Source organism: Marmota monax, unplaced genomic scaffold, assembly GCF_021218885.2.
Source record: "Marmota monax isolate L192 unplaced genomic scaffold, Marmota_monax_Labrador192_F-V1.1 WCK01_AAM20220418_F8-fsc00183, whole genome shotgun sequence".
Lineage (NCBI taxonomy): Eukaryota > Metazoa > Chordata > Mammalia > Rodentia > Sciuridae > Marmota > Marmota monax.
Window position 1 is genome coordinate 1,183,753 of NW_026694841.1, and position 18,424 is coordinate 1,202,176.

An 18,424-nucleotide genomic window follows, 5' to 3' on the forward strand; every position below is an offset into this window, starting at 1 on the left:
CAAAATATTAATCACAGCAGATGCTGAGATTAATTTGATATGGTGTGACTTCAAGCAAAGTAACCCGTATAAGCACTGTATATCGTGGTTCGAGCTAATCTTTGCAAATTTCAAAGGTAGAGAGAAAAGCTGATTGTGTTTTACTATATTCTTGGAGTATATTCACTTAAACAGCTGTCCAAGACTGTTCCTGATCAATTCAGCTTTAAAATGTCATCATAGTCCTTTCTGAAAAGGCAAAATTAATCTATCGACACATTCTAAAAGTATTTTTGCTTTTGAAACATCGTCCCTTTTATTTAAAAGAGCAAAAGAGTATGTCCTAAGTGATTCTGAACGCGTGCATTTTTCTGAAACACTTAAATGTCTTCCTCCCTACACAACCAGGCGGAGGTGAGGCCCCCGCAGCAAGTGGCGCACGTCACTAATCGCCTCCTTCTCCCGAGTGGAAACGGAGGAATTGGCGGAGTTGCTTCGCTAGGCTGGAGCCATGAGGAGGAAGAGTTTAAAACCGGAATAACAAACTCTAAAGCACTGAATTCTTCTCCCTAGTATGGCACTGAGCGTGTGGACCACGGCCAGGGGCGCGTGGGAAGAAAGATGACCTATTTTCTACGACTGTCTTTTTAACTAGGCAGTGAAGGGAGAGCGCGGGGACTGGTCCGCGGGCGCCCCGGTGGGCGCTGAGGCTTGGGAGACAGAGAAGCATAAAAACCACATCACCTTCCCCCAGGCGGCGGGGAGATCGAAGGGAGGAAGGAAATGAGAGCGCAATCCAGGCGCACGCGGAGCCCAGAGACCTGCGCGCGAGAGGGGCCCGGGCCCCACCCGAGGGCGGCGCCGAGGGGCCGGGGACACCGGGCGGCGCGGGGGACGTGCCCTGCACCTGCCACCACAGGGACCCGGCTGGCGCGGAATGGGGTGTCGGCGCCCCCGCCCCGGCAAGCCAGACAGGACAGAGGCCGGGTGGCCTCGGGCTCGCAGGCCCTCTGTGAACGGCCCCACGCGCACACTCGCCCACCGCGGCCCGGAGCGGCCGGCCGGGGCGAGGGCAGGACTCGGCGCGGGCCGGCCGGAGGGTGGCCTCGCGGCGCCCGGGGACGACAGTGCGACTGTCCCCGCAGCCCGCGGGCCGCGCGCGTGAGGCTGCCGCCGGTGCTCACCTGTCCGCTCCCTTTCGCGCAGCGGCGGCGCCACAGTCCAGTCCGGACCCCACCGTCCGCCTCAACCAACCCCCAGGCCGCGGCGGCGGCGGTGGCGGCCGGACGGGAGGGGCGGGACGGCGGCCTGAGACGGCCCCGCCACCGCGGCCCAACCCGACTTCTCCCGCCTCCGGGCCCGCCCCCGGGCCACCGCCGCCGCCGTTCATTGGTCAGCGCCTCGCACGCCTGGGCGCGGCCCCGCCCCGCCGCCCAGCCGCCGTTCCGCTCGGGGTCCCGTGCAGCCATTGGGCAGGAGGCTCTGGGGGCGAGAGCGGCCGACTTGGCCCCCGCCGGCCCCGAAACCACAATTGGCTGAACTTTGTCCATGTCCGAGCTCTGATTGGGTAACGGCAGCCTGGACCCCGCCTCCGGGCCCAAGTTCCGTTAGCAGGTTCGGTTGTTTCCGAATTCCCTTGCGCCAAGGGGGCGTGGCCTACGGAAAGGACCCTTTGGCTGGCTCCTCCTCCTACACGCAGCAGCCACTGATCCGCCCGGCGAGTGGAGAGGGAACTGGCCGTTCGTTCCGCTTTTGGGAGCTGTATTTTCTTCTGATTGGCTGATTTGCGGCCGACGCTCCCCGCCCCTCCAGTCGTTTGCTTTTCGTCGCGAGACGCAGCGTGATGACGTATTCCCCGACATTCCACATCCAAGATGGCCGCAATCAGCACGGAGAGACGTCGCTAAGGGGCTTGCCTGAGGCGAGGGGTGAGTGGCCCGCGGCCCGCGGCCCGCGCCGCCCTCTTTCCGCGTACTTGGAGTTCGGAGTAGGGTATGGCCAACTGCCTCCGTCCTCTGGGGGACTCTTGCCTCCGAGATTTCGCCCCTTCTGCTAGCCCCCATGCACGTTGAAGTTAGCTGGTGACGAGGGGCTGGGGTGTGGGTTTCGGGAAAGGGTCTGAGGCGCAAGGGCGGCGCTGGGAGGTCTGGAGCCCCCTATAACTGGTAGCGGCGTTTGATTTGTTGGGGCGCGATTGAGGTTGGAGGATCTTCTAGCGGCGGGAAAGGGGGGGGGGTCTCACCCGGCCGCAGAGGGCCCGTTTCCCTGTTCCCGGGTCGTGGTTGGGCAGGTGTGAGACCTCGGAGACCGTCCCACACCTGCACTGCTCGGACCTGGGAGTTCTCCGGGCCACGGGGCAAGGGTGGGACTAGGAGGCACTTCCGCGGTGAGCTCGTTCTGCCCAGATGTCGTCCTCATTCACCCTCTCTTGGGCGGTTGGTTTGGTCGTTATTGTAAGACAAGGTATACGTCTAAAAACTTTCGGAACCATTATCTGCACAGGGTATGCTCAGTGATTAGTCCCTAAGTGTGAATTGCCAATTAAACGGAGCTTTCGCTAAGTCATCTGAGTTTAGGAACGTCTTGTAAAGAGCGGTCACTTAAAACTGGCCTTTTCTTTTTTTTAAAGGCAAAGTTAATAAGGTTTGTGTATCTCGTTATGTATCCTTTTTTACACATCTGTAGCATAGTGCCTTGCAGTCGTAAACACACATTAAAAGTGTCTGTGAATGATGTTAGTAGAATGAAAGAGCAGAGCTTTCGATCCCCAGCACCCGGAACACTGACATTTAGTCAGCTATATTGCCAAATGAAAGAAAAAATGGATGATGGTGTTAATGGTACTGATAGACATTTTAGTTAAAATTGTTAGCGTTCCTAAGATGCTTATTTGTTAAATCATCTTTACCATAAATGTAATAATTATAAAACCTCTTAGGGTTTTTTCCAGTGGCTACCATTGATGTCTAGTTTTAGGGGTTTTCTCTCCTTTTCTCTTGTTTTAATTATACTGTAACGTATTGTCCAAGCATATTAGTTGATTCCAGCAAAAATCATGGTTAACTAAATTTGTTCCATTGAAAGTGTAGTTTGCAACAACAAGCAATACAGAAACATTTTAATTGTTAATGAGGTTCTTCCATTTTAAATGCCATTTCTAAAATTGAATATCATAAAGAAAAATTGTTCATATTTTGGCTTATAAAATGTGCAAATTCATTTTAGGAATTTATTGCAAAACCGCTGAGTTCACTAAGACTATGAAAAGAAAAAAATGTTTTCTGCTTTTTTTTTTAAACTAAAATTGGGTTAAGGACAAAACAAGAGGAGTTAAATTTGAGGTAATTGAGAAGATTATAAAGAATATCTATGGTGCAGCCAATTTGGAAAGCAATATGGAGATTCCTTGGAAAGCTGGGAATGGAACCACCATTTGACCCAGCTATTCCCCTTCTTGGACTATACCCAAAAGACCTAAAAAGAGCATACTACAGGGACACAGCCACATCAATGTTTATAGCAGCACAATTCACAATAGCTAAAATGTGGAACCAACCTAGATGCCCTTCAATAGATGAATGGATTTTTTAAAATGTGGCATTTATACACAATGGAATATTACTCAGCATTAAAAAATAACAAGATCATAGCATTTGCAGGCAAATGGATGGCATTAGAGCAGATAATGCTAAGTGAAGTTAGCCGATCCCTAAAAAACAAATGCCGAATGTCTTCTCTGATATATGTGGGTGACTCAGAATGGGATAGGGAGGAAGAGCATGAGAAGAATACTACCACTAAATAGGGAAGAGAGATGGGAGGGAAAAAGAGGGAGAAGGGGAGTTGCACGGAAGACAGAAGGAGAACCTCATTGTTATACAGAATACATATATGATGTTGTGATGAGAAAAAGAAAAAAAGTGTCACATTAGATTGGATAGAGAGAAAGGATGGGAGAGGAGGGGAGGAGTAGGGAGGATAGGAAGGGCAGCAGAATAGAATAGACAATATGATTGATGTATGTACATTCCATGTATGTATTATATGTCAAAATACATTCTGCTGTCATGCATGACTAAAAAAAATAAAAATAAATCGTATGGTAAAAAATAAAAATAAAAAAAATAAAGAATTTCTAACTGGATTAAATCTAATTTGTATTTTTAAGGCCAGAGTAATTGCATATAAGATTGTAAAATCATTGTTCATAACCTTTGAGGAATCCTTAATGATAAAAAACTGGAGTCTGGCCTGTCGCTGATTTCACAGAGAGCAATTAGCTGACTTTGGGTACAAGGACTTATTAATGATCGGTTTTATGAAATTGTTGCCAAAAAAGGGCTTGATAGTACTTGGGAAAGGAGAGCTGAGTCCTCCAAGCCAGCAAAGCTTCAATAAGGAAAAGCCATGTGACACAAATCATATTTCCTTTTGTTACAAGTTTATTAACTGTTGGTAAAGGGGAGATTGTTAGACATAAATCCATTTAGATTTCCTTAGAACACAAAACATAATCTTGCCTAGTAGACACAAGAAGTAAATGTACATTGGATAAAATATAGTTAGGTAATTTATATCCATTCAGATTCCTAAACCTAAAATGTTGATTAGTGGGTTGTTAGTAGCCTAGAAATGGGGGTCTTTAGAGGGAACCTATGGAGCTTTGATTTTGCCCTTTTGAATAAAGGGCACTTTTTAATTACTAGCTAAATATGTAAGATGCATAATTCTCAAGTTAATGAATGCATTCAAACCATTGAATGATAAGTAGGAAGCATGTCAGATGACACCCAGAGTTTTTAAAGACCAAAAGTATAAATTTACTGGAAGTGACTAAATTTGCAAAAATTCAGCTATATTTCAGATGAGGAAGACCTGTCTTAATTAAAAAAAATGGTTCCAAGACGTAATGTTCCATTTATAGAAACAAAGTAGTGTCTAGATTGAGGAACAGCAGTATCTTAGTCTAAAGTAAGACAGATTGTGCCTCTGCCATTTGCTAACTATGACAGGTTGTTTCATGTCTCTTTGGCTCCATTGACTCCATTTTCTCAGTGATAAATTGTGAGAATAAGAAAACATAGTTTGCAGGCATGCTGAAATTCAACGGACATAGGATATGTTACTGAATTTACTAGCCTTCTTCATATGCTCATATGCTGGGCAGATATATAAAGTGTATTTTTTCTGTTTTGAAAATACTTAGGGGGAATTGGGCACATTGGCCCACGCCTGTAATCCCAGTGGCTCAGGAGACTGAAACAGAAGGATTGGGAGTTCAAAGCCAGCCTCAGCAACTTAGCAAGGCCCTGAGCAATTTAGTGAGACCCTGTCTCTGAATAAAGTACAAAATAAGGTTGGGGATGTAGCTCGGTGGTCAAATACCCCTGAATTCAATCCCCAGCACCCCCCCCCAAAAAAAAAAAATTAGGGGGAACCTAAATTTTAACACTAAACTCTCAAAACCATCTTGAGAAAATCATTAGGTTTCTTTACCCTGAAGAAAAGAAGGCAATGTAAAATTATCTTTACATATTTGAAAGACAATCAGTAGAAAAGGAAAACGTGTTTTCAAGGTTTAGGAAGCTAAGAAGAGAGTTGTTAAAAAGATTTCAATCGTTATTTTGTGCCATTTGTGTAACGGATCTAGGAGATGAACATAACACATAAAAATCAATCTAAGAATAATATAAGAGTTATGTGAACACCAGTTATTGATATACAGCAATGCCATAGGCTGCTTTCTAAACTAAGGTCTTATTAATAAAAATGTCTGAATGAAGGTTAGTAATAATTTAGTACTGTTATTAAAAAAGAATTTACATACCGGATCAGAGAGTTATGTGGTGTCCATTACTATTATGGTCATAATTCTAAATGTTGAAAATGCATTTCATCTTTCATCATGTAAAATGATAATATCTAAAACACATGATTGAAAGGTGTTGCTAAAACACCTTACATGTTTCTTGAGAGATTTTCATTTTTGTGGATCTCATAAATCTCAGTGATTTTCACAGTAATCCCTACTAATAATAAAATTTATAACTTCAGGACCTTGTTTAAAAAAATTGAATTATAGAGAAAGGGGTTAGAGAACAGAGGCAAGCACTTTTTCAGGAAGGTAGAGGCTCTAGAGGACTGTTGCTGTTCTGTTTATGTACATTGTTTATTGCATGTTTTTCTGATTTCATGTATTGTTCGTTCTGCCCCGAGTCTAAAGGAAATCTATACTAGTTCTTTTAGCAGGGAGTTTAGCCAATGATAGCAAGTAAAATTGACTTGAATATATTTCAGTTACATCCACTTGTGAACTGAGATTCTTCCCATCCCTATGTCCTCCATAGTGGGTTATTCCTTTTTCCCACTCTGCCCCTTTCCTCTCGGTAGATGTCAGACACTCTACTTCTTGGATAGAATGGAGGTCCTCTGAGGTCCTCTTTTAGGAGTTACTTCCTCCCCCTTAAAATATTTCTTATTGGGGCTGGGATTGTGGCTCAGCAACCAGGTTCGAGCCTCAGCACCACATAAAAATAAAAGCATTGTGTTGTGTCCATCTACACCTAAAAAAATAAATATTTTTTTTAAAAAAACATTTCTTGTTACCTCTTCCTCCATCTTTTTCTTGATTTCTTAGAGAAAGAGCTTCCTTTCCTCACATTTTCTCACTATGTTTTTTAGTATCCTTGGTCAGTTAATCCCCTCCTTAAGACTGTTTAGACTCCTCAGTGATTCTTTTCCTTCCGACTGCACACCCTCTTTGTTTTCTTCTATGGGGGCGGGGGTTGCATTGTGGGGGAGCACAAGAAAAACAACGAAAACCTGCCTTATGCTTTTTCACCCACCTTGTCACTTCTTTGAGCAAGAGTTACCTGAGAAGAACACATATGCCATTCATTCCTAAAAACCCCTTATGGATTTCCTTCTGCCCCACTGTACTATGAAAAAAAAATTGTAATGTGTGTCCACTCTATTGAGCTGTAATTCACTTACAGAACCAATTGTTCAAAGTGTTTTCAGTGTATTCAAAATTGTGAAGCCACCACAATTGATTTCATTATCCCTAATAACTAATCACAATTTGAGTAACCTTTCCTTAATTTCTTGTCCTTTAAGTTTTCTTTAGCATTTCTCACTGCTGACCACCATCTCTGATTTAAAGTTGATATCCTTTGGTTTCTTGTGCAAGTAAGAATCAAATTTTCCTACCTCTTTGACCCTTTCTTATCTGGTGATTCTTCATACAGGGTCATCAAGAGTTGTTCGCAGACCTCTTTTTTCCTCTCCATTCCTCTGTCCTTTGTCGTGACTTTACAATTGCTACATTTACATAGACAAATCCTAAGTAGATATGTTCTTTCTAGATTTTAACAGACTCATTTGTCTGATAGATGTTTCCACACAATTATCTTTCAAGTTCTTCAAACCTAATATTTATAGAACCATATTCTTCTTCTCTTCCCCTTCAAAACCAGCTCTTCCTTGACTTTCCCTTTTATTTCTGCCTGCCTTTCCCACTGGACCTTGCTTGTATTGTTCCCCGCTGTGCTGTTGAGACCTGACTTAGTAAATGCTCAGCAAATATTTGAATGAATAAGTGTAGAGAGAACTGTTACTATAATGAATCTTAAGGTATACCATAAATAAATTACAAATGTGGGTAGATATTGATTCTTTTAGCCAACTGGCCAGGTGCCTTCTGTTCTACAAGAAGGTACATGACTATTTATTAATATCAAAAATTAGAAACATTTCAAATGTTCATCCACAGTAGAATGGATGGATAAGATGTGTTATATCCATAGAATAAAATACTATACGGCACTTTTTCAACTTTGGCACTATTGATAGGTTGAGCCAGGTAATTACTTGTAGGGAGTTGTTCTGTGAATTGTAGTATGCTCAGCAACATTCTTAGCCTCTACCCCCTAAATGTCAGAAGCCATCCCCCAGTTATATAACAGATGTCTGGAGGCGTTTTTTTTTAAGTGTCCTTAAGAATCACTGTAGAACAGTGATAAGAGAATGAAACCTGCTTTATGCGATAGCAGGGATGAGTCCCACACACAGTGTCAAGCAACAGGAAATGGACATAAAGCAGTGTTACTATGTCACTGGACATGTCCTTCAAAAATAGGTAAAACTGGTTGGGAAGAGAGGTTAGGATGGTTCTCTTTGCAAGGGATAGGATAGTGACTAGGAGAAGAAGGGAAGCAAGCTCTGGGAGGTTGGCTGTATTCTGGTTCTCAGTTGAATGGAGTTGCACAGATGTGTTTACTTTGTAAAAATTAATCAACTACACAATAATGCACTTTCTTTCTGTTGTAGTTTATAAAACCATACCCACACATGAGCAAACATTCCTCAGCTACTGAGGGATATGGGCTAGTGGCAATAAGGAAATAAAGACCCCTTCTGGTCCCCTAAGGAGTCCCATCTGATTTTTACCCCCTGGCCTATTTTTACATTAAAGAATAGAACTCGTGTACCTATGGCCTAGACTGTACACATGTTAACATTTTGCCACTTTTGCTGTGTGATTTTGTTCTAGCCAAACAGTTTGAAAGTAAGTTGCAGACATCATGACACTTAGTGTGAAATGTTGGCCTGCATCTACTAAGAATAAAGTCATTCTCCTATGTGACAATATTATTTTATAATATAAGAATATTATTAATCCTAAGAAAATTCACAGAGATTCCCTTATTATCCAGTACATATTTGAATTTTTCTTTAAAAAGAGGTGAGGAGGCTGGGGATATAGCTCAGTTAGTACTATGCTTGCCTCGCATGCACAAGGCCCTGGGTTCAGTCCCCAGTACCACCAAAAAGGGGGGGGGGGTGTCTAATCAAGGTTCTCATTGCATTTGGTTGTTTGGATCTTTAGCTTTTTTAAATCTAGGGCAGTTCCTCCTTACCATCGTTTTATTTTTTTATGACATTGACTTGGTCGGGGGTGATTGGAGGGGTTACTGGGGATGAAACCAGGGACAGTCATTGAGCAACATCCCGATCCTTTTTATTTTATTTTGTCAGGGTCTAAATTGCTCAGGCAGGCCTCAAACTTGTGATCCTCTTTCCTCAGCCTCCCAAGTCACTGAGATTACAGGCCTGTACCACCATACTTAGTGACATTAAGTTTTTAGTTTCCTTATGCTGTTTAACTTGTTCTACCCCAGTATTACTATAAACTAGAAGTTAAGTCTACAGGCTTGGGCTGGGGAGGTGGCTCAAACGGTAACGTGCTTGCCTGGCATGTGCGGGGCGGTGGGTTCGATCCTCAGCACCATGTAAAAATAGAATAAAGATGTTGTATCCACCGAAACCCCCAAAAAAAGTCTACAGGCTTAGTTGAATTTAGGTTATGCTTTTGTCCACACACACCCCACCCGTATTACTGTGGACTTGGTTTTTATTCAGTATTTTACAGTCAAGAACAGGCATTTTTTCTTTTTAATATTCACATTATGCTGAATGTATCTAGTGTTCACTCTTCCTGATGGCTCCTGTCTTGGTAAACTGCCTGCTTACAACCGAAGAAGGCCTCTACTCCAGACTGGAAAACGGCTTGCTTCCACTACTTCTTTCTAAGTGGAAAGAACTGGCATATATGTATATATATTTTTTAAGTGTGATTTATTTTTATATTTTCAATTAAAGTTTAGCATTGTACGTTTTTTCTTAACCTTTAACTTTGTGCATGCATATTTATTTTCTTTGCACAGAAAATCTTGGTTCCTAACATTAACATTTACATATTTGTTTCTGTATATCCTATGATATACCAAAAAGGAGGGGGTGAAAATTATAATTTTAATGCTACTACTGACAGTGTAATGAAGTTTAAGATTTCTCTGAGATTCTTTTTATCCTTAGAGTACATCTCACTGAGGGTATAACGATATCAGCAATTACTTGAAATAATTTTCTGTTGCCCACGAGTTTGACTTTGAGATTTACTTTTTTAGTTTTAGTTACTTTTATTAATTCTTAAATATTTACATGACCAAAAAGTCCAAGTTAGAAAGTAACTTGGAAGCCAACCTGAAAGATCTTCCAATGGCTATAGTAAAACAATTTTATCAAGAGAATAATGGTATTATTATTATTTATAACTCAAGGAATAAAATAAATACCCATAAGTCTATACTGACATAAACAAGAAAGTGAGAGAGAAAGAACAAATCTTTCTTAGAAAAGAATTCTAAATAGTATGCATTGAAGAAGTGAATGAGATGGAAGGTCACCATGAGAACACAACAGCCAGATGTCACCCCAGCTACTCAGGAGGCAGAGGCAGGAGGATAGCTTGAACCCAGAGCTATGGACAACATAGAGAAACCCCAGTCTCAAACACACACACACAAACTGTTGCAGGCAGGATTCTTAGATGAATGCTAAAATTAGTTGGTGACTCTCTTAGAAGAAATGTATTGTGATCCTCTTTCCTATAAATAAAGTCATTCTCCTATGTGACAATATTATTTCATAATATAAGAATATTATTAATCCTAAGAAAATTCACAGAGATTGCTTGCATTATGTAGTATTTACTAATTGCTATGGTGGTTTTAACATATGTCCACAGATTTTTTAATATTGCTCCCTCAAAAAAGGTGGAACTTTGTTCCCTATCCTCTAGTAAGGACATTGGGCTGAATCTAGTGACTGGTTTCTGAAGTAGAAAATCAAAAGGGAAAAATAATAATTTACAATGAGAAACCTAGCAGACCCCCATCTTAACAAGTGGTCATAGTTAGCCTCAGCTATAAAAAGTCTCTTGATGTCACCGGTCCTCTAACATGATGTGATGAGGAGGACACTTAACCTCTGTGGCATTTTCCCCTAAAACTGCATTCCTGGGAAAACAGACAAATCAGAAGACCTGCCTGCTTCTCTTTAAAACTGACCAGGGCATGGAAAACAAGGAAGACTGAAAAACTGAGCGATTTTTGTAAGAAGACAGTGCAAAGGAAATACGACAACTAAATGCAGTGTAGCATCCTAGATCAGATCCTTGAACAGAAAAAGGGATTGTGGGGAAACACAATCCAAGTAGACTCAATGAAGTCCTGTTCCCATCCCTGTCTTTTCTATCCTGTTCTTCCCCATTTCCTTTTGCTAATCTTTTTTTTTTTATTGGAAAAAAAAATTAGGGACCAAGAAAATAGCAGTCCTTTTCTCTCCTTTCTCACCTAGACGTTAGCATTCTGTGTATACCACCCTGCTTTTTGCCGATTCTGAAAATCTCTCCAATCCTTATAGTACCATTTTTATTCTTTGTAACAGCCTCAGAGTAGGCTGCTATAGTCGTGTGCCATATTCCATTCAGCTAGTTCCTTGTTGCTGAACATTTGGGTTGTCTGTGGATTTGCCATTACAAATAACACTGCGGGAATGATCTTATGCATATTATTATTTTATATTTGTGACTGTTTCTAGAGAAGATTCCTAGCCATGGGATTGCTTGGTCAAAGAGCAAATGTGTGTGTCATTTTGTTAGTTATGGCCAACTTACCCTCTGTGACAGTTGTACCATTTTGTTCTCCCACTGGCAATATTTGAGACATCCGCTGCTTTCTCCTTAGCCTTGCCAACAGTAAATCGCCGAACTTTTGGATTTTTGCCAACCCAATAAGTAAGAAATGTATCTTGGTAATAGCTTCTAGGGTTTTAGTTAACTGTTCCCCCAACCAGGCACTGCCCAATTTAATCAATATTGTATACAAAAGAATAAATTTGTAGGACAATCTCAGCTGCCCTTTAGGGCTAGCAGGTAGGAAGAGGAGACTACTCAGCTCTGCCATTTCACCTTTCCCATCAGAAATAAGGCAGGTATGCAGAGCAAATTAGGCTTCCAAATGAACTGATGGGCCAGAGATAGGCCACAGCCGTGTTTTCTGCTCAACAGACTAACCTGGCTCCGGCCACCTCCTTTGGAACCCTTCTGCCACGTTTGAAAAATGTGTATTGTCCCTGAGCCAATTCACAAGGGACTTACATGTTAGAATGGCCTCCAGATGAGCTCCTTGTTTTTCTTTTCTGTCGATGTGCAGCTTTTAGAGAATCTCTGTGTTCCGAATGAAAGAAAGGGAAAGGATGAGAAAGCAGGCACAGCCTGAAGGCCTCCTTCCTCATAGACTGCCTCCCTCCGCCCACCTTCTCAGGCCTCCCCACACGTGCGCTGGTTCATATTGCTCAGTTCTCGTCATTCCTGGAGGTGAATTCACCAAATCCTATGGCTTTTATAAGTTAAAGTGCCTAGGTAAAGGCAAGTTAACTACAAAAGGGAAAATGTGATACTAGATGGGAGAGAGGGACAGTTTGGGAGCATAAATCTTTGTAGGGGATTAAGACAGACCTGGGCTTTACTGAAGAATGGAATCTAGACAAACATGAAACAGTTTCTGTCTATCAATAAAGACAGAAAGGAAGTGTAAGATATGCTTAGTTTCTTCCAATATTTTACCTAGATTTAAACCTTTATGTTCCAGATGAGGAGAAAATGATCTTCTAAGTAATCATGACATCTGGGATTTATTGGTATAAAGTCACGTAGGTGTATTTAATTGGCTTTGGAGGTTAGCCTTTGGTTCTAACTGGCAATCAGTATGGCACAGTTTCTGTAGGGAGTTTTGATTCAAAATCAAGTGCATTCTGTCATTATAGATTGCCTGTAATGGTTAGGTTTCCTTAGTTTAGCATCCCTTTTCAACTTGCATCTTTATTTTATTTTTCTCTTAGGATTCTAAAGTTTTCAGACAACCTTTTGGAAAGAACAAGTCTACTCCAATAAATGAAGGAGAATAAAGAAAATTCAAGCCCTTCAGTAACGTCAGCAAACCTGGACCACACAAAACCATGTTGGTACTGGGATAAGAAAGACCTGGCTCATACACCCTCGCAACTTGAAGGACTCGATCCAGCCACTGAGGCCCGGTACCGCCGAGAGGGGGCTAGATTCATCTTTGATGTGGGCACACGTTTGGGGCTGTATCCTAATTTTTCTTGGAATCTGTTACAGATAGGTTCCCCACCACCACCAAGAATTAATTAGATATTGTAGATAAAATATCCAGTCATTTCTCTGTTCTAGGACAGTTGTTAAATATCCTTGTTGTTTGACTCTTGTTCTGATTGCCTGGCTCTGCAGGGGTTTTCCTATTTCTAGTTCACATTTAAATGTGTAGACTTAACCACTGAGCAGTTGGGCCCCAGGAGGAAAACCAACACCCATTAAGATCTCAGCTGAAGTGTGTCGCAAGGCTTGTATCAGAATTCTGGCCCCTCAGATTCCATCTACCTGCTTTGCCACTGGTATTGTTTGCCACTGACGTTGTTGCTTGTCTTTATTTCTTTTCTACGTTTAACTAAGAATATAACCTGTAAAAAATTATTGACTAAAAGTCCTTAACTAGAACAACAGACACTATGACACCCTGGCAACTGGAATAATTTATTTTCATCGCTTTTATATGTTCCATTCCTTCAAGCAATTCCCAAGATATGTAAGTGTTTGAATTTTGTCATTCTCTATTACATGTTATTGTTTCTTACATTTTGGTGGACTAATTATACTGTCTCGTTTTATTTTCCAGAAAGGGTTGATTTTTATCTGGTAGACACTGTGTATTTTTTAAAAATCAAGTTTGAACTTTGTATTTTCCAATTAACCATGTTCAAGTCTTTTTTTACTTAGGTCAGTAGAAACCACAGTCATATTGCACTTTGTATGAAAGTGTACTTTCTCATTACCTTTTCCAAAATAAATCTGAACTTAAGTGAGGTCGTAGGAGAGGTATAGATACAAAGCTGTGGCATTCAAGGGGACATTAATTACATGTTGGAGGGATCAGGAAACATGCAAGGGAGGAAGTACTAGCAGTTTAAATTAAGTCTTGAGGGTAGTGGGTGTAGGTGTGCCAAGATAGGCTAGGGGAGCAGTCCAGTGGAAATAGTTCTAGTGGACGCAGGGAAGGCACTACACACTGACAGCCCAGTTGGAACTCTGTCTGTCAGGAGGGGAATGATGAAACCCTGCATGGGAAAGTAAACCAGGGAGAGTCTCGAATATCAGATTGAGGACATTTGACTTCAGTCAGACAGTGAACTGGTTAAAAGACGACAGAATCAGACCTACGAGGAAAGTTCGTTTTGCTAGTTTTTTGTTTTAAGATTTTGCTTAGTTTATGATTTCTTGAAGAAGGAGACAGTGTCAAAATGAGCTTTGTTCCCTGGCACAGTGACATCCAGTGTGATCCTGATTATGTGAAGAGCGTGGAATGTGGAAGGATAGGAGTGGGTCAGGAGACAACAAATAAAGAGCAGCTCTCACCTCAGTGACAGGGACTGCAGTCAGGTGGAGGCAACTGAAGGGACAGTGTCTTAATCCTTTTGGGATGTTATAACACAGTCATTTAGGCTGGATCATCTGTGAATAACAGACAAACTCCTCGCAGTTCTGAAGAGTTCAAGGTTCAAGATCAAGGGACTGGCAGGTTCAGTGTCGAGTAAGGGTCTGTTCCTCATAGAGGGCACCTTTTGTTGTGTCCTCCCCTGATGATGGGAGAACAGTAATCCCATTCATGAGGGGATCACCTTCCAAAAACTCCCCTTCTAGACTGAAAAATTGGTGCAATCACTCTGGAAAGCAATATGGAGATTTCGAAACTAGGAATCAAACCACCATTTGACCCAGTTATACCACTCCTTGGTATATTCCCAAAGGAATTAAGATCAGCATACTGCAGTGATGCAGCCACTTCGATGTTTATACCAGCTCAACTCACAATAGCTAAGCTATTGAACCAACCAAGGTGTCCTTCAACAGATGGATAAAGAAAATGTGGTATAGATACGTAATGGAATATTATTGAGCCACAAAAAAGAATGACTTTATAACTTGCTGATAAATGGATGGATCTGGAAACTATCATGCTAAGTGAAATAAGCAAATCCCAAAAAACAAAGGTTGAATGTTCTCTCTGATATGCAGATGCTAACACAAAACAAGGGTGGAGGGGATAAAAGTTCATTGGATTAGACAAAGGGGAATGAAGGGAAGGGAGGAGGGATCAGAATAGGAAAGACAGTGGAATGAGTCTAACATGACTTTCCTATGTTTATGTATGGAAACACCACACGTACAACCTCAAGAATGGGATCCTAATTAGAATAAGTTACACTCCATGCATTTATAATGTCAAAGTACACTCTACTATCATGTATATCTAAAAAGAACAAATTTTTTCAACTAAAAAAAAAAAAAACACTTGTAGATACTACCACACTGGCAGTCAGTTTCAGCATGTGACCTCTGAGGGACCACACACATTCAGACTGCAACAGGAAGGAAAGAAGGTATAGGCAAAAGAAAATTAATCTTTCTCATTTTAAATAATTTACAAAGCCTAATTTTTTTTCAGTTGTGTTAAATATCCTTTAGACTTTTTTTAGAATATCAGCATATTGATGAATGACAAGGAGAATAGAGGGATTCCTTTATTGTGAAGGTCAGAAACCCTTGTATCTATCCCTGGATGACCTTTGCTAACAAAATTCAAGAGCTTTTGTCTCCCTCTTAGGTGACAGGAGCTTGTTGTCTCTTTCTGGCTGGGAAAGTAGAAGAAACACCAAAAAAATGTAAAGATATCATCAAAACAGCTCGTAGTTTATTAAACGATGTACAGTTTGGCCAGTTTGGAGATGATCCAAAGGTAAGAACTGTAACTTCCTGCCTTCAAATCTTGATTCCTGTGATACGGTTCTTGCGCTGACAATGGCTCTAGCGCCTGTCTGCCAGGCCCGTGAGTTCCTAAAGGATCCTTATTTAGAAGACAGCCTTTGCTTGGTGAGACAGGAGAGAAGATGAGGTAGTATTTTCCAATGTGCCGAGCAGCATCCTGAGCCCCTTAAGGGCAATGACACACGAGGGCGATGAGCAAAAATTCTCTCCTTATCGTCAGCACTTCCAGGTGGCATAGGGAGAACAGGGTCACATTTCCAGCTAGCTTCTGAGTCAGTTTTCTTCCACCCTCATTCCTATCAAGGTCCCCCTCTTGTAATCCTTAGAGCCCTTGTTAATTATCCTTAATAATATATTTATCACAGCTTGTAATTGATAGACTTTTTTTCTTTAAGAATCAATTTTTAAAATCAGTTTTAGGTTCATAGCAAAATGAAAAGGATGGTAAGGGGAGTTCCCGTGTCCCCTTTGCCCCACAGTGCACGGTGCTTCCACCATTGTTGGCAGCCCTCACCAGAGTGGTGCGTTTGTTAAAATTGATGAACTTATCTCAACACATCATTTTCATGCAGATAATTCCATGGTTTACATTAAGGTTCAGTCTTGGTTTTATACACTCTGGGTCTGGATAAATGTGTAATATGTATCCTCCATCATGGTGTGTTTTCCTCTGTGCTCTGCCTGCTCATCCCTTCCTCCTCCTCAACCACTAGCAACTACTGCTCTTTTTACCATCTCCATAGTTTTGCAGTTGCCAGAATGTCACAGATTGGAATTCTGCAATACGTGACTTTTTAAGCTAGGCTGCTTCTACTTAGTACTACGCATTTCGATTTCTATCGGATAGATTTTTATCAAATAATCAATCACATTTAACTCCCCTTCTTAACTGTAAGATCTGCAAGAACGAGGCTGTGTCTGGTGGCTAGTGCAGCAGCTGGCCTAGCATTCAGTAGATACTTGTTGAAAAAATGACAAAAGAATGTTATGGGGGAAACAAAATCAAAGTTAAAACAGAGCCAAGGTGATGAGGCTCAGCACATTCATGTAGTTATCTTGCCTATCTAGCTTGTGTTATCTCACATCAGCTATTCTATTCTCTGTCAAGCAGTGTTTATGTGTGTGTGTGTGTGTGTGTGTGAAATGTGTAGTCATTTCCTCATTCCAGAGTTAACAGAGGCCCAGAACACTTTTGTACCTATTGTGTTTGCAGTTAATAATATTAACGCTTTGTATGCATCATCATTGTTGATAATCCTTTCCCTTAGGTTTAATTATTAAGTTCACTAACCTCTTTCTAAAAGTTGAAACTTGTTAGAAATTCTTATTTACAATAATCAGAAATGCAATTTTGAGCCACTTAAAGATTAAGTGTCTTACACATCTGGGACCAGGAAGGGTGCAGATGCATGGCAGCAGCTGGTGTGTGCTATCCTGAGATTTCCCTTTCCATCTGGACCCACTGTTCATCAAATCAGGAAACCAAGGCCCTGTCCAGACACAGTGGCTTCATAAACTAGGGAAGGGGAGCTAGTCATACTGATAAGACCTGCACATGTGAGGAGCTCTGCCCCTTCCTGCAGCATGTGCAGTCTCTGATGTGACGGGGGAGGCAGGGGAGACTTTTTTTTTGTAGAAAGGAGGCAGTTATTGAGGGAAGCAGCAAAAGTATTTAGGGATAATAAAGTCATAATTTGTGTGGAACTTTTTTACTTAACTGTGTAGTTTTCCCCAGTAATATCAATTTCTCATGTATTCAGCAAATATTTGTTTTCAGCCACTTTATTAAGCACCAGACATAAAACACTTGGCAAACAGACATTTTTTACTATCATGGATTGTGGAGTTGAGTGGCAGGATAGGTGTTAATAAAATAATCATACAAATAGCTGTCTGATCATGATCAGTGGTAAATGCTTTTAAAAAAAAAAAAAAAAAGGACATTTCAAGGTGCATTCTACCTGGGGATGCAGCAGACGACTGCTGTGGAGCGTCCCTGAGCAAAGTGTTTGCAGGAGACCTGTAATTACTCAATTATTGAATATTTGAAATACAAAGAGAGGGCAGGCCTGGGCTGTCTTGTAATACTCGGTGGGCTACAGCCTGGAAGTCATTGGCACATTTGGGAAAAAGATTGTGTCTAAATTTGAAAGAAACATTGGAAGTAGCTTTTAACAATAAAAAGTCAGAAAAGGGGGGTAGCAGCCCGGTGTTGACACACCTGTAGTCCCAGTCATTCAGGAGGCTGAGTCAGGCAATCCCAAGTTCCAGGATAGCCTGGGAAACTTAACAAGACCCTGTCTCAAAAAACAGAAAGGACTGGGAGGTAGCTCCGTGGTAAAGCACCCCTAGGTTCAGTCCCCAGTCCCAAGGGGAAACAAAAAAGGCAGAATTTATATTTACCGTATAAAACTTTCAGAGATTTTAGAAAGTGTTCATAAAAGAATGCTTGGGAAACTAGGATAGAGAAACCTTAGTCTTGCCATGCCATTTGAAATAATAAATCATTATACAGTCATCTCAGTATTCTGTGAGGATATACTGTACTTCAAAATGAAAGCCAGCCACCTGCATGGCTCCTCTTCCCAGAGTTAGTGTGTTTGTATGACTATTAATGATGAGAGTTCTCAGTCCTCTAAAAGGCTCTTTCTCCTCTAATACCAAACAAGCAGTTCTGTCTAATCATTCTTCCACACAGAG

General features: G+C 41.5%; 2 protein-coding genes across 3 annotated transcripts in view; one reads left to right on the top strand and one right to left on the bottom strand.

Moving 5' to 3' along the window:
* The window catches only part of Setd3 (SET domain containing 3, actin N3(tau)-histidine methyltransferase), a 76,521-nt gene extending 75,210 nt beyond the window's left edge, over nt 1–1,311 (bottom strand). Inside the window, exon 1 of one of the 2 annotated variants that reach the window (XM_046426279.2) lies at nt 1,164–1,311. The gene's annotated coding sequence lies outside the window, so the exon portion shown is untranslated. The remainder of the gene's footprint in view (nt 1–1,163) is intronic. The other variant, XM_046426277.2, reaches the window with a different exon arrangement.
* Nucleotides 1,312–1,775: 464 nt separating this feature from the next.
* Ccnk (cyclin K) overlaps nt 1,776–18,424 on the top strand; it is a 29,017-nt gene continuing 12,368 nt past the window's right edge. The window contains exons 1-4 of the mRNA XM_046426274.1: nt 1,776–1,907; nt 12,724–12,972; nt 13,406–13,487; nt 15,564–15,695. Of these exons, the coding sequence (XP_046282230.1) occupies nt 12,776–12,972; nt 13,406–13,487; nt 15,564–15,695 (411 nt within the window). The 5' untranslated portion in view covers nt 1,776–1,907; nt 12,724–12,775. The remainder of the gene's footprint in view (nt 1,908–12,723; nt 12,973–13,405; nt 13,488–15,563; nt 15,696–18,424) is intronic.